The sequence below is a fragment of the Onychomys torridus genome, chromosome 1 (assembly GCF_903995425.1).
Source record: "Onychomys torridus chromosome 1, mOncTor1.1, whole genome shotgun sequence".
Lineage (NCBI taxonomy): Eukaryota > Metazoa > Chordata > Mammalia > Rodentia > Cricetidae > Onychomys > Onychomys torridus.
Window position 1 is genome coordinate 163331091 of NC_050443.1, and position 23637 is coordinate 163354727.

Genomic DNA, 23637 nt, shown 5'->3' on the forward strand with positions numbered 1-23637 from the left:
TGATATTACAGGGTCACAGCGTTGGGAAGGTTGAGAACCACTGCTCTAAAGTGTTAAGTCAGCTCCACCCTGGAAGATGGATAACTGTGTACCTAGGCAAAAAATAGTCTGCTTGGCAGGTGCCAACGTTACGAGGAGGAAATGAAGCTGTGAGGAGAGAAAGAAGTCTGTTTGGGCCTGGACTCCCTCACCCCGCCGGGCTCTTTGTAACTCTGGGATAAGCTAATCTGGAAAGACTGAGGCAGCTGGCCTCACCTGCACGGTTGAGACACCTGTGTCTTCCTCTGCCTGTCCACTTGTTGCTCAGTGGTTATCTAGTGGGTTATCGTCATTTTCAGTGTCCACCATAGTTTCCTACACAGGTCAATATAAAAGTGCCTTTCTTTATCTAAGATGGCGTTATTACTCTCTCCCTCTGTGTGCATTTCTATTCCTACATGCAAGCTTGTTTATTTACCTTGGAGACTAGATGCTTGTTTTCTAAACCACGTATTATATTTCTATGGTTTATGTAAGTGTATTGTGTGTGTGATGTCACTCTGAGACCTTTAGGAGTGAGGGGGTGTGGAATGTCACATGTTGAGAAGACATGTAGTCTTTTAGATAATGCATATGCTCGGAGAGAGTATTATATGGCTACATACTTGCTGACACCAGCAGCCAGGAGAATCCTAAGCCAGACCTAGGCATGTTGAGTGTTCAACACTGTGGATGTTGGATGGGCCTGCATATAGTTTAGCCCCAAGAACCCATTGGTATCAACCTACATCTGTTGACCCAACCCTGAGAGTGGCTAGGGCCTAAGATGAGGGATACTGAGGCAGAGAACTAGTCCTTCCCACTCAGGCTGTGTGTAATTTGCAGCTCAGAACTTTTGTATCTCTTTGAAGAGGAGCCTGGTCTCCCAGCTTGGGGATCTGGCCCCCGATCTACCTGCCTGTCCTTCGGGATCTCTCAGTGTCTGTCTGTCTGTCTCTTATTTACTCTAGTTGAGGTATACACTGATCCTGCCCACATTAGAGGAGGTGGAGGTTTGCATCTGGTCTGGACTTTAAGAGGTATGAGGGCCAGAGGGGACATGGTGTGGGGGTTAAGGGGAATAGCTTGGGGGGAGTGGCTAGAGAAATGGGTCCTAAGGGCAGTCAGCCAACTGGAGGCAGAGGCACAGGCTTTCACTGGGAGCCTTAGAAAGCTGACAGTCTCTGGGCCTGGATCCCTTCTTCCACCATGGGCCACCACAGAGGCTTGGGGCTGAGGCCTGGTGGCCCAGAGGGTCAGCCGCTCTGTGGATGGGGGCAGTTTTTCCAGCCCTTGGAAAAACAAAGAGTAGATCGGGTAGTAAAACAAAAGCAAAGGAGACCTGGAAGCACCTGACAGCCCTAATTCATCACGGCCCAAGTTTTTTCCTGTGTTCCCATTATATTTGTTTGTAAAAGTGGAAATCAATTTTGAAGGTAATTTTCTGGAAAGAATGGAAGGGAGGTGGGAGGGCCGGATAAGGCAGAGATGGTAAAAGGAAAAATTTAGGCCAGGCACAGCCCAGGGGCAGCTCTTGGCAAGGTGAAAGAAAATTGCATATTCAATCTCCATCCATGAATCTCCCTCACTGCTGCCCGCCTCCTGCTTGAAAACAATGAGGGTTTTTTCCCAGCGCTGGGCAGGGCCTCGGTATCAGCCTCACTCTAACTTCAGGGTCATTAATTCCCTGATTATTGAAGGAGAAGAGAGGGTTGCAGCATTCCAAAGGCACCCCCCATGTGATCAGCCACTGGCTGGGCTGGCTGGGGGGGCAGCAGGGTGAGGGGGTCACTTCAGAAGGAGGTGGGGAGAGAGGAAATGGGGGAGCCACCTGGACTGGGGGGCAGGAAGCTGGGAGGAGGGTGGCAGAGGCAGTCATTACCGTCTACCTCTGTTGTGTTGTTATTGCAAATTAAAAGTAGCATGTTCCACTCCACAGCTATCTTTGGGGAGGGAGGGGCACTGAGGGAGGTGGGGGATCTTATCATTGCTTCTTCAGCAGACCAGCGGTGGTGTCACCGTGTGAGGTGACATTTGAATTTACAATTCCGCTGAGAAAAGCCATTAATTCACAAATTAACATTTCTCCCTCTCCCTCTCTCTTTAACACTCTCTCCCTCTCTCACATGGATGTGCAAGCAATTGAAAAGACAAAGGAAATAGCCTTAAGGAAGAGACTTTACTGCTAGTCTGTCTGTGCTGAGATTGCTCCCCCTGCTTCCAGATAGATAAACCAATTACCTGAGCAGCTCGGCTCCTGGCCGCCGGATCGCCTTCTTTTGTAGACTGACTCCATGGCTGGCTCACACCCGTGTATCTCATTAATGGGAACCAGGCGTGCCCTGGTCACCAAGCTCTTCCCAGCTGTCCTTTGGAGGAGCTGTGGGAAGAGAACCAGTGTCAGACAAGACAAGGGAGATCCTGGAGAAGGGAGAGGCTCTCCTGGCCTTGGATCTCTGGGTACGGCTTGCTATGGCAGCAGCTTAGGGGTGGGTATGCAGGTGAGCAAGGCTGGATAGGTAGACTTTCTGTGACCCGAGAGCAGTGTGGGCTGGCATTTAGAGGCAGAGATTGTAGACTGAGTCTGGCTTTCTCAATGGCCTTTGGTCTTGGAGCTTGTCCCATGGGAAGGACACAAGGAAGTTTTGCTGACTACATGCTGTTTCAGTGGGACAGGATATAGCCTGAAGGAGCTGGGAGAAGGTTGAGGGGAGTCAGAAGACACTGTAAGGTTGCACATGTTGGCCCAACAGAATGATAATGTACTGATTCTTTAACTTAAGTCAAGCACCTGGGTGCAGTTGTGCCCACCTAATCCTCACACACACACACACACACACACACACACACACACACACACACACACAGAGAGAGAGAGAGAGAGAGGGAGAGAGAGAGAGAGAGAGAGAGAGAGAGAGAGAGAGAGAGAGGGAGTCTGGGAAAGAGTACAGTGAGAGTGAGCTGGAGAGAGTGGGAAGATGCTATCTGACGCATATCTGGAGAATACTGTAGTCCTCTCTTACCCATAAGGATGTATCTCCAAGGCCCCTGGTGGGTACTTGAAATCATGGGGAGCCTTGTATGCCCAATTCTATCTACACAGGCTTTGTTTCTCCCAATGCATACATACAAAAGTTTAACGTATAGATTAGGCACAGTAAGAGATAAACAGCAACAATAATTAAAACAGAACAATTATAGACTGGTACTGTGAAAGTTAGTCTGATAACCGAGACAGCCACTAAGTGACCAATGGGTACAGCATGGGTACACTGAGCACAAGGCTGATTCGTACACAGGGTGAGACTAAGCAGACAGCTCAGGGTTTTATTGTGTTACCCAGAAAGATACACAATTGAAAACCCATGAATTGTTATTTCTGGAATTTCCTCTTAATAATATCTATCTATCTATCTATCTATCTATCTATTATCTATCTATCTATCTATTATCTATCTATCTATCTATCTATCTATTTTATGTGCATTGGTGTTTTGCCATGGGTGTTGGGTTCCCTGGAACTGGAGTTACAGACAGTTGTGAGCTGCCATGTGGGTGCTGGGAATTGAACCTGGGTTCTTTGGGAGAGCAACCAGTGCCTTAACCACTGAGCCATCTCTTCAGTCCTATCCACTTAACAAATGGAAGGTAACTGAAGCCAGGAAAAGCAAAAGCTGGAATTAGGAAGAGCTAAGGTTCCTGTGGGTCACACTGGGGTTTTATGGCTCTGTGTGTGCTGAGTACTACCTAGCATGTATCATAGACTCTGCCTCAGTGCGACAGGTCCCTTGGCCCGAATATGGGAGCCCCCTGTCTGGACAGGTGCTGGGGTTCGACTGTGTTAAACAACACTCAATTTATGTTCATCTCCAGCCAAGACTCAAAACTGGCTACTATCCAGTTCAAGAAAGAGTTAAGTTCAAAGGTCCAGAGAGAGACCCACTATGAACAATACTTTGTGGTTCTAGTTATGCTTTCTTGGTAACCAAGGAGATGAGACTGGCTGTACCTGCAGCAGGTTCTTTTTCTCTATCTCGGTTAGATCGCATATTTTCACTGAACTCTCTAGATATCATTGGCCATGAGCCCGTGACTCCTCAGGAGCAAATGCAGGTTGTGTCAATGTTTTGTTAAAGCCTTTGCTGTGGGCTCTGTGCAGAGGTGACTGGTGTTTTTCTGTGGGGAGGTACCGAGTTCAGCCATGGTTGTCTGGGGTGGACAGGTGCAGATTCGTAGTCTTACACTGGAGTTGAAAGTTAAATTGTTTTGTTTCCTTTTTTCAGCTAGTTCGTGCTGTTGTGGCTCAAGAGTGAGTTGCTTAAAATATTCTGAGGTTTACCACAACAGTATGCATTGTCTATACATAGACAGAAGGGACGGAGGGTGGCGACCCCAGAAGAGAAGGTGTTGACTTGCTGCAGAGGGGATTGTTTGTATCCCTCTGCTCCTGAACACTGAGTGTAGGTCACACATTCTCTGCAAAGGCAAGCATGTCTTCCACATCTTTCCTGTAGTCACCCTCACATGAGAACCCATCACTTCGGTATATGTCTTCCATTTCTCATCTTCCCCTGGCAACCGTCCTCCAACCCTGTGGGTTGGTTTGGCTCCTCCCACCCCACTCCCAGCAAGGGCATGAAGCAAGAAATCCACTGCTTCGGCTCTTCTCCTCCCACCCCCACCCCAGCACAAGCTCTGGACATAGAAGGGAAGAGCCAGGCTCAGGGCTTTCCCTGGGCCCTGCTGCTTGTGGGCTCACCTTCCTGGGTGCCCACGTCTTCTGCAGACCAATGGGCAATGGGGAAAGACAGGCAGCTGGCACGGAACCCCTCAGAATGGATATGAAGAAAATGAAAGGGTTGAGAGGTCCAGGATGCCTGCAGCCTCCTAGACTGTTGAGACCAGGCAGCGACCCTTCCCCATCCTGCCTTCCTCAGAGCCAAGGTGGCCTTGGGGCTGTCTGGGACCTCATTTTCTGGCCCACAGTGGTGGAAAAGGCAGACAGTCTGGGAGAAGGTGGGGCCTGGCGCAGGGGCTGGAAGTCAGGCCTGAGCCTCAGCGTCTAGTTGCAGCAGAGCCAGTAATTCAAACCATCCTGACCCTTCAATGAACCCAAACCTGCTGACCTTGACAGCATCACACAAGAGGCCTCACAAACCTGCTGCAGGCCAGCCTTCTCTCGCTCCCTTCCAAGCAGCCTTGTGGCCTGGCTTCCAGGTGGCTCCTCATTTGGCCATCCTTGTGAAATGTCAGCATCCCTCCCTCCCCGAGGCAGGCCAGCTTCAAAGCACCCTTTGTGCTCATCTCCACTGGAGACAGGGCGTGGGCATCCCTAGGAGCTGGTGGAGGACCCCCAGCTGTGGCCTTCTCTCACTAAATGGAAGAGCAGAACTGGTTCCCCTTCCCTTCCCTTCTGCCCAACTTTCAACCTCTCAAGATTAGCTATAGCACATGTACCTGTGCTCTCTCTCTCTCTCTCTCTCTCTCTCTCTCTCTCTCTCTCTCTCTCTCTCTCTCTGTGTGTGTGTGTGTGTGTGTGTGTGTGTGTGTGTGTGTGTGTACCCATGCATACATATGTCAGGGTGCATACAGAGGCCGAGAAGGTGATGGAGACAGAGGGGATGGGGGAGGAAAGAGAAGCCAGAGGGAAACAGCCCTAGGAACCTGCATTAAGGTAAATGCCATTTATGAAGTTTATGCTTTCCTCCTCAGGAGAGCTGGATTCCATCCAGCAGCTTCTCCAAGCTTGCCAAGTGGTTCCAGAAGAAAAAAGTGTGGGCAGGAGAGTGAGTAAGCCAGTGACAGAGGGGGAAATGCATGGACACTGTGCAAATGCTCAGGTGGGCGCGCACGCGCACACACACACACACACACACACACACACACACACACACACACACACTATAGGCTGAGAAAGTCTGAGAAGCCAGGACAGAGGGATGCAGATGGTATGGTGCTTGAGAGGAAAAGCTCCAGGAGCCCCTCTTTCCTCCTCTCTCCACACCCACCTGCCACCTCTATCCCCCCAGGCAGTGTGGCCAGCCCAGACACTTGGCAGTATGGGCACTGGGTGGCACGGCTGTATGGTAAACGGAATCAAAGACATTGTGGACCACCTGGAGCAGCCAGTTTGTGAAAGCCAGCAAGGGACAGTGTGGTCTTGGGCAGTGGGAATAAAGACCTGGCCATGGAAGGGACCAGAATGTGGTTCCACTAGGTCTCCTTGAAATATCTCTTCTTCTGATGCCAGGCAATGTCCATGTGGGCTCCCTGCAGCTACTAAAGACAGCTACTGCAGTCTCTTAGGGAAAGATTATTTGAGACCTTTGCCTGTTCTCTGAGAATTCTAAGGAAGTAAGTGACTGACAAGGTGAGGCCACAAGAGATCTCAGAGGGACTTATAACCAAGTTAGAGTATCGGCCCTTCCAGACCTTTCTGCCCACAGCATGGGGCTTGCTTGTGCTAATGCACACTAGGAACCTGTAACTGGGCCAGCACCCATAACTTTGTTTATTACTTTTATTTTTATAATAGGTTTTGTTTTTATTAGCAAATGTTAGCTACCGATAATAATGGGTTTCATTATGACATCTCATACATGCATATTTTTATTATATTCACCCCATAATGTTTTCTTATCCTGCGCCTTTCCTCTAATTCCCTCTACCTGACCAGTCCCTCTCCTCTTCCATTGTCCGGGTGGGGTTTTTTGTTTGTTTGTTTTGTTTTGTTGTTGGTTTTGCTTTAGGTTTTTCTGTTTTCTTCCTTTTCTCTTCCTTCTTTCCACCCTTCCTTATTTCCCTTCCTCCCTCCCTCCCTCCTTCCTTCCTTCCTTCCTTCCTTTCATGTGTGTTTTCTTTCTTTCTTTCTTTCTTTCTTTCTTTCTTTCTTTCTCTCTTTCTTTCTTTCTCTCTGTCGTGTGTGTGTGTGTGTGTGTGTGTGTGTGTGTGTGTGTGTGTGTGTGTTTTGTGTGTATGTTCTACTGAGCTTAACCAGGACCCGTAACTTTTAAGAGAAGGTTCTGTGGGGGAGAATGTGGCTGAAAGGGAAGGGCGCCTTGACTCTGCCCTGCCAATGAGATGTCAGCTTACCGCCCCTCCCCCATGTCTGTATTCAAGTTCTTCCAGGATCCCATGGAGGAGAACTGGCAGGTAGAGTCCACAAAGGCACGGAAGGGAGAGAAGAGGGGAGGTAGGAGAGAGGGTGAGGGTGAGCAGGAATTGCTGAGTGTGGAGGACACCAGAGCATCTAGGATATATATGCCAGGCACAGAGTGAGACAGAGACTATCCAGGGATGGCCTTGGCCCTCACTGTCCGCTGCTCTCTCCTCTGCCCTCCCCACTCAGCCCTCCCCTCTTCCCTCCACACATCTTTATTGGTTCTGGTAATAGCCTTGATTTGCATGTCAGGCAAAGCCTTGCTACACACACAAAAAGAAAACCCCAACCGTGGCAGTGTGGCAGTGTCAGCTCTCGCTGTTGTTCGACAGTGTAAAATTAAATTAATAAAGCCCCCAACACAGGAAAACATAACAGGAAATTAATGGCCTTTGCTGTCGCTCTGATGCAGCCATTTGCAACCCTGCTTTCCGCACCAAAGACTTCATAAATGCAAGCAGTTTCTCTAAACAAGCATACTTAGGGCGGCCTGGGATGTAATTTTTCGCCTTGCTTGTGTCCTTAGAGCTAACAAAGCCCCCTTCCCTCTTAGCTTCAGACAGGTTTCAGACTGGTTCTGGTCCAACTGGAGCCCACTGAGGGTTATACCAGGCAGAAGGCCCCAGTCCCTTCTGGAGCAGGTGAAAGGAGAGCCGGGGTTCAAACAGGAACCCCTCACTCCAAAGCCCCTCCTCCCCACTGGCTCTGAGGGTAAGCCGACGGAAGCTGGCCCCAGGGCTGCTTCCTCTGGTGGGTCTGTCCACTCTCCTATCTCCTCCTGTGCCTTCCTATTGCCTCTGGCCTTCACCTTCCTCTCCCCCATCTCTATTCACCGAGCATCTCCAACTTCTTCATACAGGTGTCACATTGGGGACAGGCTCTGCCTCAGCAGTGGGTAACCTGTGGGCCTTTCTGGGGCGGAAGAGGAAGCTGGCTTACTCAAATGGGACAAAGTAGCCAGAATAGTACAATTTTCTGGGGTTCTAGGCTTCCTCTATCCCATCTCTTTTTTCTAGGTTGGCTATTAACCATGAGGGCCTTAAATGATCAGGCGTACTATCCCTCTGTTGGCAGACAGATTTCAAAGCTGAGAGTCTGTGAGTTGCTGTGGTAAGTAGGTAGGGTACTGAATACACAGGTTTCTTTTTTGAGCTTTGTGCCAGTGTGGGCCCCGATGCCCACTGTGCTGGGCTGAAGGTAGACTGGAAAGGCAGAGCTGTACAGGGCACACAGGTGGCTGCTCATTAAGAGGCGAACTTCATGGCTATGTATTCAGGAAGGGTGCAGGGGGATGACCAAAAGAGCAAGCAGGCAGTGGAGCTTGCCTTGGGACTGGCTAGCTCCAAGGACATCTCCCATGTGGATGGAGGCCAGGGCTGGGAGAGCAGTGACAGGGGAGGATCCTGATTCTTGAGGGTCATTGGTCTTGCCTACCTTTCACCATGGAGCTCACCCTCCCCTCAGCTCTGCCTGCTAGCCCACACAGCCTGTGCGTGGCCATGGGACATAGCTGAACAGTGTCTGCTGCTTACAGCTACGCCTTTCTCTGCTTTGAGGGACGGGCAGAGGACAAGGGTCCACTCCACACCTTACTTGCTCTAGGATGTTTGAGTATTTACATTATCTTAGTTTCTGGTGAAGTATTTAGAGATCATGGCATTAACCAGTACAGCAGTGGATGGTGATAAAGGACCTCCATTTGCTAGCTCCTTCATTCTCTCTCCCTTCCTGTTTCCTGCAGTCATCCCCCTATTTACCAAGCTCTCAGCAAACTCTAGGCTGAGCCCTGGGTGGATTTCAGCTTCCCTCATGACTAGGTTCCTACCCTTGAGAAAATCCCCTCACCATCCTGGTCACCTGTCTCTGGACTCATGAACACTGAGTCCCAGAGACAGTCCAGCCAAGGCCAGGTACTTACTGCAGAACCACTGCCCTCTCCTGCTGGGAGACTCCACACCCGGAGCGTAGCCTAAGATTACATTCGATTTTTTAGCAGCCGTGTCCAACTCAAGCTCATATTAAGCTCATGGTCAACTAAAACCTCAAGATCTTTTTCACATCAATTGCTCTCCAGCCAGACCCACCCATTCCGTACTTGTGTAATTGATTTTTTTTTAAACCTAAACATAGGGCATTCCATTTATCTTTGTTGCATTTCCATCTTGTTGGTTCAGGCTCTTAACCCTACCTGATTAAAGTCACAAGGATGTCTTCTATGTCATTATCCAAGAAGTCTTAGGATTTTTCTCCTCTTCCTCCTCTTTCTCCTCCTCCTTCTTTTTGTCGTGATTCTCCTTTCAAATGAAGAAAACCATGTAGCAAAAAAGCAAAGACCTCCTCCCACTTGTGATAAACTCGTGCTTCAGATACCATTGAACTCAACAGTCATCAAGTATTTCGCTTTCTTCTACCCTGTCCTTCCGCTCAGAAAGGGGAGGAGGTGTCTTTGTCAAATGTTAACATTTACTATATCCACGTTATTGTCTTAATGAATCAGTTAAGGGGGAAAATGCCAGTTTAAGCAAATTGAGCACCTGCTAAGTAAAGATGCATGATTGGCTTACAAAGATAAATGGAGCAGCTCTTGACTTCAAGACGCTTATCATCTAGTTGAGAGGCAGATGTGCATATGCAGATGTGCGCCCCATCACACAAGCAGAATGTGATTGATGCTGCGATCATGGCAGAAAAGCTATGAAGAATGTTTTAAAAGATAAAACAAAACAGAGTTATAGCTTCCAGCCAAGTCAATTGGGCACACCATCATGGTGGTGGTGGTGGGGGCGTTTAATCTAAGCATCAATATCAAGTTAATGTGCCACAACTTATTCTCAGTGAGTGCATTCAGGTCCTGGGCTGTCACCTTTTATTTTCTTGCCCCTGCAAATTGGTGGTAAAATAATTTCTCTCAGAAAAATACCCAAAGCCTGAGATTGAAGGCGTTGCAGTACCATTTGCAAAATCTTCTTGATTTTGGGATCCTTGGTTCCTCTGAGTCCTGAGGTGTGAAAGTGACCTGAGAAAGTTAGCTCAGAGCTACTGCCTAGGCTCCCCAGCCCTCTGCCACCCACTCACCCTGGGGATTGTTTCCTTTTCCTAGGGAGACAAAGGCAAACCAGGAGCTCCCTCTTCTGCTCCCCTCTCCCTGTCCTCTCCTCCCCATCCTCTCCTCTCATGACTATCTCTTCTTCCCAAGGTTTGAGCCAAGCCTACCCTCCACCGTGATCCTTCTCTGCAGGCAGGGCCCTTGGCATTGTCTCAGCCCCTCTGGTCTGTGTTTTCCTGCAGGCATATGTTGCTCTTATCTCTCTCCTTGGCTGTGGTCCCTCTTTCCATCTGTTTTGTGCCCTTTGGGGGGCTGGAGTGCTGTGTCTGATTCTAAGTGCAAAACACGTTTATTGTAAAATATTTGGACAAGACAATAAGTTTCTAAAACAAACCAATAATCTATAAGCCATATTGAGTGATAACCAGTGTAGAAACTAGGCATAGAACTTTGGAGCCTTTTTCTCCTATGCATGTGTAACTTTAGATATGTAATTCTTAATTAAAGTTGGAATGCTGCTATGCACACAGCTTTGTGTCTTGCTAGTTTTACTTAACATTATATAGTAGCATTTTCACATGTCATTACATATTCCTTGAAAACATGATTTTTTTAATGGCTGCATAATCTTCCACTGTTCGATGTACATGTCCTTTTAAAGTCTAGGCTCATCACATTTTAAAGCTTAGCTGTGTGCGGCAACGGTGATTTCCTTAAATGCCCTTCTCGTTCCGCCCTCCCCTTCCTAGTCCCTTTACTTTATCAGGTTGCTCATTTAAGCTTAAGGAGGCAGAATTTCATGTTTCAGAGCGTCTGTCTTCCGTGGAATTCTGTCTTCTTTTAGAATCTCTTGACATGGAGGTTCATGTGTATTCTTTCCTCCTGTAGGGTCCCACAATGTCCCTTCCTCTACCAGCTTTAGACAGGGTCACTTTCTCCCCAGATCCCCATCATTGCCTTTAATTCATTTTTCTTTCTTGGCCAGAGTCAAGGCATAGGACAGGTGACCATCTCTGTGGCACAGAAACACTACCTAACGTCTCTAACTCTGCGTTTTGTTTTGTTCTGATTTTAAATCTCTAAGATGGAATCAGATTAAATCATCTTCAGGTCACACTTTGCAGCTGGAAAGTGTGATGTCCAATCCACAGTGTCAACCGCTATTATTGCCTTTTTTTTCCTTCTGAAAGGTAAAATGGGGGCGGGGTGGGGAGGCAAGTTCAGGGCTCACCCATCTTTGCTTTTGGAATTGAACGAATCAGCCAATATTTGAGATCACACATATCAGGCTCTATGCTAGGTTTATAAAGACGAGGAAATGTGGAGTCTCTGCCTCCAGAGACAGTTCAGTAAAGAGACCAAGCATGGCAATGTAACTGTGCCACATACAGAGTTTACTTTTGGCTCTGACACTTATTGGCTGTGGCAAATAGTTTGGAGCAGTCTTATGAGCTATGATAAGTAGTTTTGGAGCAGCCACCTGTCTTTGAAATGCCTCAGTTTCCCCAGGTTATAAGCTCAGCTTCCAGAGGCACGTCTCTGTGGTCTGGCTCTGCCTTCCCTGTCATTCCTCAGCTACCTCTCTGTGACCTTGGGAAAGTCCTTTAAGTTCCAAACTTCTGTGTCCTTACCTATGACTTGGGTATAATAATAGAAGCTCCCTGATGAAGTTTTTCTTATGGAAATTGAATGTGTTACTACAGTAAAAATTCTGACATGACCACAATTGTACACTTAGAACATGCTACTTATTGTTCTAAGAGTTAAATCCATGTGTTCTGTTGAGCATAGTGTTTGGTATCAATCAGAATCTGGGTCCATGTTACTGTTCTTTCTATAGCAGGGATTTGGGTAGATGGCGTTGGAACACTGAGAGGGGAAGCTAATGTTGCTGTACAATGACCCCCAGCCTTCTTGTCTGTATCTAAGGAAACTCAGCCTAGAAAAGCTCATGGGACTTGTCCAAGGTCACACGGAAAGTGATCGAGAAAAGCCAAGATTCAGTCCTGGGGAATGTTACATCTATTCCAGGGCTGAATCTTGGCTTAAGGGTATTACATCTATTCCAGCCTTGTTTTAAGATCTCTAGCATAGTGTCTCCAGAAGTAAGTAGGTATGGGTAGGCACAGCCAACCTGAGGCCGGGATTACAGTCAACCACCCCAGTCTTTCACTCTATGGTGTTTAGAAGCTGGGTGTGGCCAAAGATAACATGTGGGGTTTGCCAGGCTGGTAGGCTGAGCAGACCTAACACTGCCCAGAGCCAAAACTTTGGGCCAGGTTCCACGGGCTTCCTTGGGTTTTGTTTTGTTCTGTTGTTTTGTTTTGGTTTTTTTGTTTGTTTTGTTTTGTTTTGTTTTGTTTTGGGGTGTTTTGTTTTGTTTTGTTTTTTGAGACCAGATCTTACTACATAGCTCTGGCTGTCCTAGAACTCACTCTGTAGACCAGGCTGAGTTAAAACTCACAGAGATCCACGCATCTGCCTCCCAAGTGCTGGGATTAAAGGTGGATACCACAACACTTGGCTTTCCAAGGGCCTTTTCATAACCATAAAGCTTAATTCAGGGTTCATGGCCAGACCAAACTCCAAGGTGTCCCTCTTAAGGTGGGAGGCAGTGGGGTACCATATCCTCTCTGCTGTCCAGGCCCCTGTAGCACGGTAGCATCTCCTCTGTCCTCTCTCTCCTTTCCTCCCTCCTTCTCGCTTGTTCCAGGCTTCCCCATCTTCTCTTCCCATCTCTCCCATGTCCATTTCCCATCTAGACCCTGTCCCCATACCCCTTTGTCTTCTTCCCTCTCCTTCTGCCTCCTCACTTCCTTCCTCGCTCTTCTCCCAGTACAAAAGACACCCTAGTTCTGGGGGGCAACCTCGTCCCCTGTTCCACTATCAGATGGGGGCCTCAAATGGCAGCCCAAACCTGTCCAGGTCCTGCTGTGCCACTGCTGTGGGGGGTGGGGCTGGGGCTGCACAGGCGGGCTGCCCTGAATGACAAGAGGGGATATTGATCGCATTCTGAACTCAGCCCAGCAGATAGAAGGTAATTAATGACTCCATTTGCCTCAGTACCGGGGAGAACAATTGAGTTTGAAACTACAACAACTGGCAGCCGGGGAGACTGGGGGACAGGCTGGGGTGAGCCCTTCTGAGGGGGAAGGATGTGGAGATGAGGTAGAGGAATAAATTTAATGCCCCTGCCCCAACCAGTGCTGTTTCCCTCCTCTACCAGTTCGTGAGGTCATGTTGAACTTTTCCAGAGCTGTTTTCTTGTTTGTAAGATTGAACGGTGGAATCTCTTTCTCAGGTGCTCTGTGAGGGCTAGGGGCAGAGTCTGTCCAAGAGAGCAGGAAGTGAGCAGGAAATGATGGCTGTGGTGGCCATGGCCAGAAGACAAAGCAAATGACTTGCTAGGAAGAAACAGACATTTCTGACTTCAGATCCAGGTTTTGCTACTTATCAGCTATGTGATGTTAGACAAAGCAACTTGCACTCTGAGATTTATTTCTTGATCTGAAAAACAATGATGATGATGATGATTATGATGATGACGACGAAGATAACAAGAACCGGTAAAGTTGAACAGATTTAATAAGTATAGGTGAACTCATACTGTTGGTTGGCCCATGACTAGCGCACCTTTCTTTGTGTTTGGGCTTAGAAAACTAAAGCTCAATGCTAGAATACTTGCCTAGCATATTCAAGGCCCTGAGTTTGGTCACCACCTTTAGAAGAAAAAAATTTAATACTAAAGCTATATAGTTTTTTTTCTGTCTTACAAAGTTTCTTGGAGGTTGGAGAGATAGCTCACTGGTTAAGACCATGTACTGTTCTTATAGAGGACCAGAGTTCAAGTCCCAGCACCCAACTGAGCATCTCACAACTGCCTGTAACTAACTCTAGCTTCAGGGAGATCCAGTGCCTCTGACCTCTATGGGCACCTGCATTTTGGTTCACATACTCTCACACAGGAAGAAAAACCATGCCTACATAGTGTTGAGAATGAAAATAATCAGCTAGGCGGTGGTGGCGCACGCCTTTAATCCCAGCACTTGGGAGGCAGAGCCAGGTGGATCTCTGTGAGTTCGAGGCCAGCCTGGTCTACAGAGTGAGTTCCAGGACAGCCAGGACTGTTACACAGAGAATCCCTGTCTCAAAAACCAATATACACATTCATATACATACATACAGATACACACACACACACACACACACACACACACACACACACACACACACATATATATATATATATATATATATATATATATATATAATTTTAAAAGCTCCAACCAGCCCTGCTTGCTGGGATTCAGTGTGCTGCCCAGCTCCTCACCCTGAGGACGTAGACTCTAAGGAGCCCTGGTGCCTCTGACAAAAGAAACAGCTAAACAAGCCTATCCTGCTCCTACAACCCACCTCTGTTTGGGTGAGTGCATGGCCCCCATCTGTCTCCTTTCCTTTGCATCGCCCACTTTTGGAGTTCAGGTGAAGGTAAACACAAGGAGGAAAGGATATATTTCTTCTTTGTCTCCAGCTTGAGTAGCAGTATTTGGTGACTTCCCACTCACCAAGCTGCTGAGACCTCACTGGGTAGTCCCATTTGTGACTGGCCACATTGAGGGTTCTAGCCTGGGGTCCAGGATAAGGTAGGCTCTGCTCCAGAGCAACCCAGGAACAGCTGAGGTGACAGTACTGATGGGATAAGGCTGTCAGGAGGTGGTCAGATGGAGGGGTAAGACATTTCCCTTCTTTCTTTTCTTCTTGGGCACAGAGTGTGTGTGTGTGTGTGTGTGTGTGTGTGTGTGTGTGTGTGTGTGTGTGTGTGTTGGAAATCGAACCCAGAGCCTTGAGTACATGGCCCATCACTAAGCACTCCTGCTAGTCCTGAGACATTTTTAAATAAAGATTCTAGAAGTAATACATGTCATTGCACAAAGCCCAGACAGTGTAGGAAAGTGTAGACAGAAAGAAGGCAAATGGCTTATGATCAGGAAGAAGCCCCATGACCACGTTGGGGTCAGTATTTCCAGTGCAGATGACCTTTGTATTCATGGTTGTCCTTTACACGGAGGCTTCCTGCTCTGGAGCTGAGTGGGTAGTATCGTCTAACAGTTCAGCCTATAACTTAAGCTTTTCTGAGGAACGAACTTGTGCTGGGCTCCCTGGTGGATATGCCCTATATCTGCACTTCGGTGACTTTGAAGCTAAGTCTTCCCGGAAGTTGGAAGAGGATTAATTCCCAGAAATGTCGCAGGATTGTTTGGAAGCCCAAATAACCCAAGATCTGTGAAGACTTTGTGTTAGGTGTCCAATAAATAAGGAGTCAAAGGAGATAATATGGGCTTTGTTAATTCCTCTCTAGCCTGTCTGCACTCCCTAAAGGACTTGCAGTAAGCCCACCCTCCTTGGGAATAATCACACTATAGTGGAAAGAACCTCTAGAATGGCCATAGGCCCGAAAGCCCTACCACCCAATTATGGGACCAGGGAGAACTGGCCTCTTACCTCCCACTCACCCAACTAGTCTTCACAACCATAACATGATAAATGCAGTACCCTAATCACCTGAGCAGTCTGTGCTCAGCCAGCTCACACCGCAGGGGTTAGCCTCACTGCAGGAAAAAGCGCCAGCAAAGAACTGCAGATGTACCCTGAATAGGGCCAAGTGACCCTAGACCCCTGGGCTCAGTACCTAGGCTTCAGAGTCAAGTCATTTAGGAGACACAAGTGCTCATATGGGACCTGGACTCAAATCCTGCCTGTCATTTACCAGGGCACAGTCTTTAGCAAGCTACTCAACGTCCTCTGTCTTGGATTCCTTGTACAGAAAATAAGAGCCACAGTGTTGGAAGGATTAAACGAGCTCTGAAGCACAGATGCATTGCTTTTAGTTTTTAGTTCCTTTGAGACAGGGTCTCCCTAGCTAGCCCCTGCTGGCTTGGGACTCACAATGTCCTTGCTGTAACTTCCTGAATCCTGAGGGTCCAGGCAGGCACTGCTGTGCACAGCTTTATAATTCTTTTCATTATTTTGTTTGTTTGTGTGTTTGTTTGTTGTATGGTACCAGAGATTGGATCCAGGGCCTTGAATGTGCTGTGTAAATGTTCCCACTGAGCCACGTCCCCAGTCCAAGGGTCCCCTGGTCCTTGTGCAGTGCTGGAGTGTCTGTCTGGGAGGGGCCCGGGGAAAGCTGGATTGACTTCTCCATCGTGGTGACTATCAGGCCAGCACATGGTCCTCTCATAACACGGAGGGAGGGTTAAGAAACCTACAGCAATATTATCCAACCTCTCTCTAAAAGCCTAGCTGAAAAGAATATTGTGAGTAGGGATTGTTCCAGAAAGTCCAGAACATACAGACACCATACTCCAGCCTTCTTGGCACAGGGAGTTCAATGTTGACTCAGGGAGACTCTGAGCCCTGTTCTGGAGTGGCTTTTGCCACCTGTTCTGGGTGGCAGCCCTTTGATTCCAAGGCTAAATTCTTCCTGACCCAGGAACAGTGTTTTCCATTAGCTTGAGGTTCCGTGGGTAGGTGGCACTGCTCAGGAATGGAGTTTTCTGTTAGCTTGAGGCACTGTGGGTAGGTAGATGGTATTGCTGAGGCAGCAAGGACTTCCAGGGGATGTGAGTTGATGCTGCCAGAGGCTATCAGGCAGTGGGCTGACCTGACAAATGACTTGTGCCAGACCAATCAGGGGTCTCATTCTGAATACCACAAGGGAGAGTCTCATTTACTCACTCGCTCGCTCATTCATTCATTCACATAATGAGTACCTGATATGTGTCATGCCTAGCATAGAGTTACAGAAATGCATGGTCCCTGCCCACAGGAACTCAGAACCTAGCTTCCTGGGCGGGGAAGTGTCCTTGCAATCGATGCTAACTACCCTCACGTGTTCCTTCCCTCTCACTCGAAGGTCAGGACTCAGTTCTGACTCTGCCAATAGTTGCATGGCTTTGCCAGATAGCCCCTCAAGCTCTGACTGGTCCTCACAATGGCCTCTTCTCCAGACTGCCTGAGTGCTCTCTCCCTGGCTTCGGGGGTCGCTCCAGTGACGAGCACTGCCAACCGCTTTATTTCACTCTGCTTTTCCACACGCTCCTTTGACCTTTCTTTCTACTCTCTTCTCCTCTTCCTCGTCTCCCATCACCCCCTCCAGACTGTTCTCCAAAGCTGGACACTCAGCTGTGACGCCAGGTTCCATCCTCGGCCAAGCATCTTGTCCAGCACCTCCCAGTTTCTGGTGGAGGTCTCTTCCATCCCGCCCTCCCCCGTTCCTGCCCTTGCTCTGCTTCTCAGCTTTCTTCTTGCAGAAGCATCTCCTCCTGGACCTTCCTGGCCCGTGGCCCCTCCCACTTCCTTTCCCTGCTCTGTCTGCCCTCTCTCTGCCTTGGCTCCTGCCCACTTCCTTCATTCCCAAAGGCAGGGCACCATCCCTTTCCCAGAGCATGCCAGGGACAGCCCAGGCCTGTGGCTAAGTTGGAGGGAGACGTCTTCGTGTCTCCTCACCAGTAGTTACACTCACTGTCTTCCCCCTGCCCTGTAGCTCATCTCTCTCTCTCTCTCTCTCTCTCTCTCTCTCTCTCTCTCTCTCTCTCTCACACACACACACACACACACACACACACATACACACACACACCACCACCACCACCACCACCACCACCACCACCACCACCACCACGATTCCCTCTACCATACTTCACTGCTCATCAAAACCCCACCTTTCCAGATGAAGAGGCTCACTTGTGGCCTTTCTTCCCATTGGAGACCCCCCCTTGACTCCCCTAGCCTAAGGTCAGAGTTCAAGCTCTGACTTCCTGTGCTACCAGTCCCCTACTTTTCCTCTGCCCCCACCTCCCAGTGCCTCCTTTTCCAGGAGCTGGCTTCCTCTTTCCTTCCCTTCCAGCCTCCCCCACTTCCCGCCCCTGCTTCCCGTTGCTGCTTCTGTAACCTGTCTCACCACCAGGGCCAGTGTGTACAAAAAAATAAATAAATAAAAAGGTCAGTGTGTGGAAGGAGCAGCAATAACCCCTAAAACAGTACTATCAGTGGAACATGATTGATCAATTGAATTCCATAGCGGCTGAAAAATGTGGGATTAAGTAGTGTATTATACGCACAATGAGTTGAGGCATGATGTTCATTTCAAGTTCATTTCGCCGGCCTCTGCCACCAGATCAGGCAATCAATAGGGGCAGCAGATATCATATATCACCTCTCTGCGGGCTGGGGAGAGAGCACCATAATCTCTCGCAAATTTAGAGTGACAGATTTGTCAAGATCTGAAGGGCCCCTGAATAAATGAAGGCAAAGAGACTCCTCCAGCCAGTGACCTGAGGACAAAGCTTTAGTTCAACTCCTACACACACACACACACACACACACACACACACACACACACACACACACACCTCGGTCACAGGGTGAGGCAAGCCACACACAGGCATGCACACAAATCCACAGAGAGGCATGAAATGGATCTTGCCACATGTGTGCGCTCACACTCACACATGTATTTGAATGCATGCTCACAGACAAATGTACCTTCCACTCCCAGGACCCATTCAGTAGGAGCAATAAATACAAAGTCCCATGATGCTACTCTCAGCCGGCCCTAGCAGCAGGGCTCCCCAGAAGAGAGGAGGGCTGTAAGCAGAGACAGCTGGGCACCGTGGACAAGCAGACAGTGACAGGCAGTGGCGGTGCGCATCCTGGAAAGAAGCATGCTCATGGGAGAAAGGGGCCCACATTCCTCATGTGCATGTATCCTTTCAAAAAAGATCCATGCTGTCCTTCAAACTCACCAGGACCCTTACTCACACAGATGTTTACATGCACATATATATACACAGAGAACGCTCACACAAATGGGAAAATAGTATACTGTATTCCAGTCCCCCTACAGGGTCACCCATGGTTCCAGAAGCATGCAGAAAAAATACAACTACCAGGTCTTAAGTCCACAGGAAGCCAGGAATGCCACCAAGGCTGCCTCTGTCCACCACAGGCTCATCTTGGTGTCTCTCTGAGTGTCTTTCACTCTCTCTTTCTCTTGTTCTCTTCCCTTCTCTCTCTGTCTCTCCATATTTTCTCTCTTTACCTCCCCCTTGCTGCCCCCCCACACACACACTTTCTTTGCTCCTGAACAGTATGGTAGGAAGATGGGATGTCCTTTTGGAAAACAGTGCCTTTTGCTCCATCTGGGAGGCCAGCGAGGGAGGATGGCTGTAGATTGAGGTTAATCAATATGTAATACTTTCTATGGTCTCCCAAATGATACTGTACGATGTTACTGTATATAATGCAATATTGATTATATCATATCATATAATCACCTATAAACTGATATATATAACAGTCCCAGAGGAACACCCTAGGCCCTAAAGCACAGGCTGGCCCCAGGCTCAAGGCTCCCTAGCTTGTCATGGGCTGAAGAAAGCTAAGGAATGGCTGGCTGGGGCTGGAAGGCCAGGAGAGTTGCTAGGTGAGGGATCTAAGTGGCTGTTGGACAGGCTCTTTGTCCTCAGTATGCTCTAAAAGCTCCAAGTGACCAAACACTGGAAGGTAGGGACAAATAGGGCAATGGGGAGCCGAGGTGGAAGACAGGACTGCCTTCTGGCCAGAAGCAGACTCCAGTGGTCACTGCCCTGCCCTTCCATAGAGCAAGTCTTGACTCCTAGTGGAAACCTGACAGAATAGCCAGGTGTCGGGGAGCTGGCTCTTACTGAGGCCCGAGCCAGAGCCCCCCAGAGGAGAATGGTGGCCAGGTCACAGCAGTTTGCATTCTCTGGAGTCTGTTCAGGGGTGCCCAAACAGCACGTGACTCCTCCCAGCCAATGTCCCTGAGCTTTGCTTCCAGAGCCCCTCCTCAAGAGTAGTTCATTACTTTACCCCGCCTGATTTGTTGATTTTCAACCCCTAGAATCCGTGGAACTGAAATTTATCTGCACCCAGTTCAATTCTCCACAGTAATGCCTGTCTGAGAACCCAGCCCCTCCCCCAGACGACGCAGGCTGGGGGATGGGTGGAGGTGCTGGAAAAGAAAGCCTTGGAGACAGCTTCTTGGGACCCCCTGGTCCCACCTCTGCCCAGCCTTTCTTGCCCACCCAGCTATGACTTCCCTTCTTTTCCTCTCCTTGGCGCTTTCAGGGCTCTGGCTTCCTCAGCCAGGTCTCTGAGGAAGGGCTGGCCTCCTAGGCCTCTAGGCCCAGGCCTCCAGCCTCCTCTAGCTTATGGACCGGATGTAAGAGACCTTAGCAGGGCACAGGGTCCTGGGGTCCAGAGGCAAGTACACAGCCCTTCACTCACTGCAACCCTTCTTGTTTCTGCTGGCCTGGTGCTCATGCCTGAAGTATTTATGTGCTCCCCAGATGTGTCCGAGGGCTCTGTGCCTAATGGAGACTCCCAGAGTGGTGTGGACAGTTTGCGGAAGCACCTGCGAGCCGACACCTTCACCCAGCAGCAGTTGGAAGCTTTGGATCGGGTCTTCGAGCGTCCTTCCTATCCCGATGTCTTCCAGGCATCAGAGCACATCAAATCAGAACAGGTGAGAGGGGGCTTCCTGTCCACCCGGAGAGAGAGGAACTGGGCAGAGCAAGGCCCCTGTCACCCAGCACCACACATGTTCATATGGCTACCATGTGTGCAGTGAACATGACAGCACAGACCTATGTTAAGGCAGAGTGAAGAAAAATAATGTAGTCACGGGAAATGATAAGCTCTGGTGGAAGGATAAATATTATCTCTATTCAGTTTCTGGTGCCTCATGTGTCTTCTCTTAGTTTCCTCAGCCTAGCTCTGCATTCTGGGATCCTGTACGAGAAAGACAGAATTATCCTCTTGCTGTGACCCTTGCCCTGCCCCCACGAGGTCCTACAGAAGGTCTGTAAGATCCTCTTGTCCCGTGTCAGAAGGGAACCCACCTGTGCCTTCTCCTTGATCCGCTTTGAACCCAGGCCAGCTGATAGCTGTCTTAGTCACCCACAATGCTTACAGACACAGATGAGCACAGAGCACACAACATAGGCTGGCGCGCAGGTGACATCAGCAAAACACACCACCCAAAAACAGATCCCCAGAGACCTCACATTTCAGGGCTAGCAGGATGCCTCAGTGGGTAATGGCACTTGCCACCCAACGCTACAAGCCGGCCAGCCTGCATTTGGTCCCCAGACCCCACATAAATGTGGGAGAGAAGAACTGACTCCACAGAGCTGTCCTCTGACTTCCACATGTGTGCCATGGTATGACCCCACTCCCGTTTCCCAGTATCGTTCACCTGCTCTTTCCACTCCACACGGTGCTCACTATGTAACCCAGCAGTCCTGCAAAGCCCATAAATGCACACGCTTCCCAGGTCACCCTCTAGCTCAACAACCCTCTAGCACATGTCTCCACCACACACCAGTATACCACCCCCCCAGTCTACATATATGGCCTAGGTCAGGCTTTCAACTGCAGCACAACCCAGCCTGCTGTGCATACACTTACACGTGTATGCTCACACACATGCACACACTTGTACACTGGCAAAGCCTCTCAGGCTCCACACAGCACAGTTGTACTCTAAGACTCCAGCAGCTCCTAGTCTCTCTACTTTCTCCCCGCCCGTCCTTTTATCCCATAAGCTGTTTGTCTTCATAAAACAAAAATCAAAAGTCTTTTTAAGGTGCCCTGAGCCATAAACCAACAAAGGAGGAGCTGGCCGAGGCGGGCGGCTTAGTGCACCCTCCCCAAGTCCCCGGCTGTATTACAATGAATAACCTTTATTTACTTTCATTAGACTATTAAACACCAGCACAGTCATTTTTCCCCCTGAAACTCGGAGCAGGGCCCATAAAGCAAATCCGAAGCCTAATTGAGTTCATTTTAATTTCTCTCCGATCACAGCGAATTACTCTGGTGATAAATCAGGGGGCAGCTTCACCCCCAGTAGAAGGCCTAATTTGCAGCTAATTACAAAACTGATTTCTACAGGAAGATCAATACGAGAAGGAATTGGAAATGACGAGGCAATCCCGTCCAGCCAGGGAGGGGAGAGGGGTCCTCTGGGGGGGCCAGGAAGCGGAAGGGAAAAAAAAACGGACCCGAAAGAGCAGAAAATCAGTTTTAATTTAACGTAATATTAATCAGAGCAACTTTTCCTGCTTTGTGCGGGCTCCTGGTCTGCCCAGCTCCAGGGTCTGGCTTGGTAGTGGTTGTAATAAAAAGGCAATTACCCAAGTGTTTCGGGCAGGACACCCTTTCAGACCCGATGGCTGGCCCCCTCCCACCCTTCTGTTAGCCATGTGGACTCTCCCCTCCCCAATTTCATACCCCAGTGCACAGGCAGAGAGCAAGGGGCCCACGGGGCTGTCTTTGTTTGTTTTTTAAGAAGGGGCGCCCATACCCCATCAGGCAACCCAGCAGTGCCAGGCTGGAGGCCCACTAGGCCCTTCCCCCAACAGATACCTCAGCCATGTGTCAGGGAGGGTCCACCTCTGCTCCCCCAGGCTCCTACTCAGCACCCCACACTTCTCAGTGAGGGGATCCCTACTGTGACACCCCCTCCTGGAGCTTCTGAGGTAGAAGATGATGGAGCAGCTAGAGGAGTGTTGGGAAGTCCACCCCCAGGGTATAGACTACACCTCCACTCACCGCGTTAGGTCCACCCCTCTCTCACCAAACTCTCCGGCCCCACCCAGCCATCCCCTTCCACCCCATCTGGGCGGCTCCAGGGCCTTCCTCTCCATCTGCATGCTGCATCTCTCCATGTGGATGCATCAATAGAGAGCTGTCACTTTCCTCTCTTCTCCCAGGGGAATGAGTACTCTCTCCCGGCCCTGACCCCTGGGCTTGATGAAGTCAAGTCAGGTCTATCTGCATCCACCAACCCTGAGCTGGGCAGCAATGTGTCAGGCACGCAGACATACCCCGTCGTGACCGGTAAGGGGGCTTCCGGGAGGGTGGGGCGCTGCTTTCAGTGGGGTGCCTCGGTCTGTGCCATCTGGGGCTTGGTGTGACAAGTGGGCCCCCTGCCATGGTATCTGCAGAGAGAAAGAGAGAGAGAGCCTTTGTGAACAGATGTGTGTAGATGTAGGCATGAAACATTGTGGTCAGGGGTGTGGGCTTCAGCCTGGAAAAGGGGGGACCAGAGGCCTGATGCCTGCTCTCTCTGCCGTCCTTGCTTCCTTTCCTCTCTCTCCCCAAGTTGTCTGGACTTCCCAGGCTTTGGACATATGCAGAAGAACGTCAGGGCAAACAGGCCGGCTGAGAAAGTGGCTGAGAGGTCCCACCCAGTCTGTAGCCTTTGCGTGTCTCTGTTCCCAAGGGTGCTGAGGGGCTTGCTTTCCTCTCTCCAGGCAGCTTGAGTAGCTGTGGCCTGGGACCTGAGGGTGTAGCAGCAGCCCTGCAGAGTGGAACACAGTTGTTG

At 49.4% G+C, this 23637-nt stretch overlaps 1 protein-coding gene across 9 annotated transcripts in view; it reads left to right on the top strand.

The window, feature by feature from the left end:
• Pax2 (paired box 2) overlaps positions 1–23637 on the top strand; it is a 92181-nt gene that overhangs the window by 49662 nt on the left and 18882 nt on the right. For 7 of the 9 annotated variants that reach the window (XM_036196638.1, XM_036196644.1, XM_036196659.1 and 4 more), the window contains 2 exons: positions 20597–20772; positions 23024–23150. In XM_036196638.1, coding sequence (XP_036052531.1) covers positions 20597–20772; positions 23024–23150 — 303 coding nt within the window. Of the gene's footprint in view, positions 1–989; positions 1059–20596; positions 20773–23023; positions 23151–23637 lie in introns of all 9 variants that reach the window. The other 2 variants (XM_036196629.1, XM_036196651.1) reach the window with 1 other exon arrangement.